We start from the raw sequence: 5,875 nt of genomic DNA, 5'->3' as shown, positions 1-5,875 counted from the left end.
GAAATGTTTGGATAGATTTCATCTTGATGCCATTGTATTTCACCTCATGCTGGCATTTTATCTGGGTGAATAAACTTCCTCTTAGACATGACGCATCTGACTGTTTATAGTTCAGTGAATAACAGGCTGGTGGTGAAGTTCATCAGGGTCCATTACATCATCACTGAGTATCATTACAGAGGGGTTCATGCGGGTCTTGACATCATATCATCATCAATTAGAGCTGAAGGATTCAGCCATAAAACAACGCAGATACTATCGTTTTATAAATTTTATAATAGTTGGGTTTTTTTTTTGGTTTTTTTTTTTTTTTTTTGCAGTGTTACACAATGGTATGTATTTTCTTTCTTCCTCTTCCACTTCTTCAGCATGTAACTGATTTATTGTTCCTATTTTTCTGAGCTGCTGTGTCTTCCTGCCTCTGAGTAGAATCATGGCTGTCAAACTGATAGATATTAAGCCAAATGCATTTATAGTTCATCAGGGTCATAGTATATTTAAAGATTAGTTGAGCTGCTTTTTTGGGGGGGTGGATGATTTTTTGATAGTGCTATCGTCAATCCCATGATGCTACAGATGCACTGCCAAAACAGCACAAATGGCAGCGTTTGCACCTTTTGCTGATGACAGTCTAATATATCTATCCACTGGGAATACCTGTCCATCTGTCTGTCTGTCTCTGTTTTAGTTTAGCTAAGGCCGAACAGCAAGCAGGAGGCACTTTTGGCTGCGGTATTTCTATTATCTATGCATTTTTACATTTTGATGGTAATAATACTGGTCCAGCACAAATGCCAAGACCCATTCTTGTTTTGTTGGATGCTTCTTTTATACACCATCTTGATTCCCAAAATGATTACAAGTTAGAGACTGATTCAGAATATTCAACCTTACTTTGTGTTATTTCTAAAAGTGCTCCAGATGTGTAAGTCATTTTTTCTAGTTTAAATTAGGATAAAGTTATTAGACTACCGATTCATGTTGCTGTTGGGTTTTTTGTTTGTTTTTTTTTTCAATAAGAATACAAACTTTTTTTGGTATCTTTGTTACCAGAGGAAAAAGACATCAGGAAAGTCAAAAACCATCATTTTCAGGAAGTGAATTTTATTCAAATAAATAGTCACATAAATAAACAATCATCATGTGCATTCTCTGCCCTTCATTTCTCTTCAGTTTTCCTCCATGCACTCACACATGCACAAACACACACACACACACAGACTTGCACATGCACATACAGTCAAGTAACCGACGACAAGAGGGACAACAAAAAACAGTGTAGTTGTTGTCCAAGGTTTATAAAATGGGCCTTTCAACAGATTTGCATCAGGAGTCTTTAGCGTATTGTTTTTTCAATAATTCAGATTTCTTCATGACAAACAAAACAAATGAGAAATATTAATAAAGTGCAACGTAGCTTCTGTTTACGTGGCAAACTCAAAGGATAAACAGGGCTTTTGAGTGAATGGCCTTTACTGGAAGTTTTAGATATTCTATTCTTCAGTGTAGTGGTCAGAGGAAATAGCCTCTGACTGAGTTTTGTTTTCTTTTTTTTTCTTCTTTTTTCAGATAAAGGCACATGTGTTGTTAATGAGTGCAATCTACTAAAACACATAGGGTCAATGTATAAATACTGCATGTTTCCAACACGTAATCTAGAAAGAAAAACAACACTTCTTTGAAAATTTGTTTCACACATATGAATGGAAAGTTCCAACGTGACGTGTCCTCAGTTACTTTTTAACGTATCACAACAAATAAACTCCATCCTTTATGGGATTATTTGTGCCCATATGTGAAGAGCCACATTTGAAGTGCAGTCAGTTCAACTTCCAGCATGACATAGTATTGCTATGGTTTTTTTTTTCTTTTCTTTTCTTGCGTTTTATCTAGAAAAGTACAAAATCAAACACCATCATGGTCCTGACAGTAACAGCTAGAGTTATTTACAACATGGTGTAGCATTAAAGATTCAGTGGCAACAGGAGTTTTTTTTTCACATTGAAAGTGATGTGAAAATGTAATGAAACCACCGTGCTACAGTTTGAGACAGCATTCAGAGATAAAGGTCAGTAGTCACTATCTTCGATAGATCCCTCTTGTGCTCTTCACTCTTTTGTTAAAAAAAATAACTCACACATTTCCTTTCATTTAAGATTTACAAGAATGCTGCGTGGAAAGAAAAACAACAGCATTTTGAAATGCTTTCTTGTCTTTACCTCTCCATTTCTACAGTGTCATTTTTAGCTAGTACCTATTCTTGTCAGCCCGCCAGAGCCAAAACACATTAAAAGAGAAAAGTCACAGGCCTGTGATTTTTTTTTTTAAACAATCCTATGTAGAGTCTTAACATTCCTTTGTATTTCAAAGGTACATATTGCACCGTTCCCATAGTCTTTGTTCTGTCAACCCCACCAGTCCTCTGATATTCTATAATCCCAATTCTGGCCTGAAGATGTAACAACATCATCTGAAGAAGACAGTTAAACTTCATAAAGCTGAACAGTGTCCAGAAATATCAAATTGATCCAAACTGACCGATGTACCAAATGTGATTTTCACTCTTTTTGTAGTTCTGGCTAAAAACTATTTTTTTCAGCTTGAGGTAAAAGCAGCAATGGTGTAGTTGTAATAACTATCCTGCACATAATAAATCACAGTTTCAATACGAACCAAAATTGACTGTTTTAGTGAGTGTTAGTAAGCTGTGACCAACGGTCATCGTACTGCTACAGAGACAAAGTCTCTGGAAAGATGAAACAGCAGGAGCAATATTGGTTAAAAATAAAGGAATAAATGTTGGTCTTGTGTCCATTCAAGTAAATTAAAAAATAAAAAAGGAATTGGGAAAAAACATAGCATCAAGACTAAGGAGTCAGGGTTGTATGATGTTAATGTCAGCTCTTGTTTCATTCAAGTGAGTCCATCAGGAGTTTTGTTTATGTCATTATTGCTTCTCTGGCAGTCTTAGAGATTCAACAATCTCATCCAGAGGTTGGTTATTGCTTGGTCTTTAGCTTATATCCAAAACACAGACACAACCTGCACAATCTGTGCACAACACTGTTGCTTTGTACGTCTGTTGGTTTCACCTTCTCTTATTTGCTTCTTTTCTCTTGTTCTTTTTCTCATTCTGGGGGTTAAAATCAAGTCCACGGACCGTTGGTGGAGTCTTTACTTCACCATCACACAGCTGCTGAGCTGCTGCTGCTGACCAGCCATTACCAACTCCTGCATGTTGGGAGCGGCGCTAGAGTCTGCAGATAAGCTCCAAACAGAAGGTTTTGACAGAATGGGGAAGGTGGCCTGTGCTGCAGACTGAGGCTGCTGCTGCTGCTTCTGCTGCTGAAAGATGAGGTGAGGGTGAGGTTGTTGGCTAATGTGCAAATGAGCCTCAAGAAGGTAAGCAGCAGAGGCCACTGGGGACATTGAGGAGGAGAAGCTGGATGTAGAGCAGCAGGAGGAGGTGGTGGTGGTGTTTGTTTCCAGGGTTTGTTGCCAGGGGCCGTGCTGGACCCCCACTGATGCTGGCTGAGGAGGCATGGTGGGAGAAGTGTTATAGATGGAGGATGAAGCAAACGTGGTTGTAGGTGGGGTAGAGTGTGTCTGCTGCTTGGCCAAAAAGAGCAGAGGATTCTGGGTAGGTCCTGTCTGAGATGCCTGCACCTGAGGTACCTGGTGTTGGATTTGCAGCATCCTGGAAAACAGACAAAAATTAACATTTTGCTTGGGCTATTCCAACCTCGTGTCTTTGGGTTTTACTGTGTATGTCATAGGTGTCTCATAATAGATGCAATTAGTTTGACATACTGTACGACCACTGTTATTTGATAACTTTCACGTAACGAGAGTGTCTCACCTTTGCTGATGCAGCACTTCCTCCAGCATGCTACGGTGCTCAGTCAAGGCTGGACCCAGTGACCCCCTGCTGCCACGGTTAGAGAGGACCGGCGGGACAACCTGTCTGGTCAGACCCTTGATCTTGTTTAATCCCAAAAGCCCTTTGGTGCGTGTGTTTTTCCTTAGCTGTTGGCGGAAAGCTTTGAGGCCTGTAAAAGGGTGTTACACAACACCAAATTAATACTTTTGTTTTGACCTAAGAGATGTGAGATGAATATGGAATGTGATTAGACAGATGAGGGTTTGTTTCATGATCTTGTACCTTGTGTGAGGGAGGTGTCAGAAGCTCTACGCCCCTCTTGAAAGCTGGCAGCAGGCAGGCTACCCTGAGCCTGGGGGAGGAGGTGGGAGGAGAGGGCCAGGGGAGCAGCTCCTGGCATAAGAGCTCCACCTTCTGCCCCCAAGGCCAGAGGTGTTGACACCTCACACAGAGCAACCTGCACTGCAGGGGTGTGGCTGGACGAGGACTTGAGACAGCTGTCAGAGGAGGCACCATCAGAGGGACTGACCACGATGCCTTGATATGAAAGAACAAAGACAAACTTAGACTCTCCCCGACAGATGACAGGTGATGAGAAATGTTTTTTTCATTATGATTTTCGTCATACTTACATGGAGGGTTGCACTGGTGGAATGGAGTAGACACCTCAGCCAGAGTGTGTCTGCGTGAGGTGGTGTTGGGAGGAAGCAAAGGGCCAAGGGATTGCGAAGCCTCCTCCTCCTCCAGATCTCTGGGTCGCACCTCCTCACTGATGCTCGTCTCCAGTAGGCTGTTAGGTGAAATGGAACGATTCCAGAGCAATCTGTTCAGGCTGGCTTCCACCGGAAATACCACACGCTTTAAAGGGGGAGGATAAAACACTCATGAAATATGACTGTAGAAAGACACACGCTGTATGGAATAATTTTCACATCAGTGAATATTAAAGACTGCCTCAGCCAGTGAATGCTGCCAATGTTACTTTACTTATTTTTACCTGAAATAATCCTCCCTGGTCACACTCCACCTCTGGGTACACGGCCGGGTTGTTTTGGGCTGGAATTGAAAATGCTGTTGTCCTAAAGCTGTCAGTTGACTCCATAATCATCTAAAAACAAACAAACAAGAACAAAGCCAGTTAAATAGGGGAATGCAAATGGGATGTATTCAAATCTTAGAATGGGAGTGCTCACCTCTGGGCCGGTGGAATCAGAGATGCTTCTGGATCTCTGGCTCCAGGTTCCACACTGACGGCTCAGCTGCTGGGCACGATGCTCTCTGACTCTCTCCAGCAGAAGGTAATAGATGGCAGAGAAGTGATTGTAGCTGCTGCTTTGCAAGGACTGAAAATATAAACAGAAGATATTTTAATTTTATCTTTAGCTAAAATATCTACAAAATGATCAAAACAGTTAAGTATACCTATATGATGAATAGATTTTTTTTTTTTTTGCTTAATCACCTCAATTGTCTTCTGGCGGTCGATGCCCAGTGTGTTCATGATGCCCAGCACCGGCTCACTGTAGTCGCCCAGATTTGAGTTGTAATCTGTGAGGGAATGGCTGAGAGTCATGTGGGCTGCAGTAGGGTCCGCCAGCATCCATCGATGCTGCTTGATCTGAGCGACACTGATCCTCTTGGCTGGGTCCACAACCAGCATCCTACGAATCAGGTTTTCACAGTCTGGAGGAAGAGGAGAACAAAGAAGTATTTAAATGATGTGTGATCAGTTTTTGACTAGAACCTTTAACAAGGATTGATGCCATGGATTAAAAATCTGGTGGATCGGTACCTTGGGACATGAAGAAAGGGATTCTGAATCGTCCCTCTGTCACTCTCTGTCTGAGTGCAGGAAGGCTGGGTGCGTCAAATGGAAGTGAGCCACAGACCAGGACATAAAGAACCACACCCAGGCTCTATGGAAACATAACAAGTGATAATATTTAGAATACACACCTCTACCTCTTTGTCATTTTGTCCATATTACAGGTGTGT

At 41.6% G+C, this 5,875-nt stretch overlaps 1 protein-coding gene across 1 annotated transcript in view; it reads right to left on the bottom strand.

The window, feature by feature from the left end:
• Nucleotides 1-1,087: 1,087 nt before the first annotated feature.
• Nucleotides 1,088-5,875, bottom strand: part of sik1 (salt-inducible kinase 1) — a 9,841-nt gene continuing 5,053 nt past the window's right edge. Inside the window, 8 exon segments of the mRNA XM_008328274.3 lie at nucleotides 1,088-3,697; nucleotides 3,860-4,049; nucleotides 4,163-4,417; nucleotides 4,513-4,738; nucleotides 4,878-4,988; nucleotides 5,074-5,223; nucleotides 5,343-5,563; nucleotides 5,673-5,796. Of these exon segments, the coding sequence (XP_008326496.1) occupies nucleotides 3,175-3,697; nucleotides 3,860-4,049; nucleotides 4,163-4,417; nucleotides 4,513-4,738; nucleotides 4,878-4,988; nucleotides 5,074-5,223; nucleotides 5,343-5,563; nucleotides 5,673-5,796 (1,800 nt within the window). The 3' untranslated portion in view covers nucleotides 1,088-3,174.

Source organism: Cynoglossus semilaevis, chromosome 16, assembly GCF_000523025.1.
Source record: "Cynoglossus semilaevis isolate Cse_v1.0 chromosome 16, Cse_v1.0, whole genome shotgun sequence".
NCBI classification, from domain to species: domain Eukaryota; kingdom Metazoa; phylum Chordata; class Actinopteri; order Pleuronectiformes; family Cynoglossidae; genus Cynoglossus; species Cynoglossus semilaevis.
This window is presented reverse-complemented; position numbering and strand designations above follow the sequence as displayed.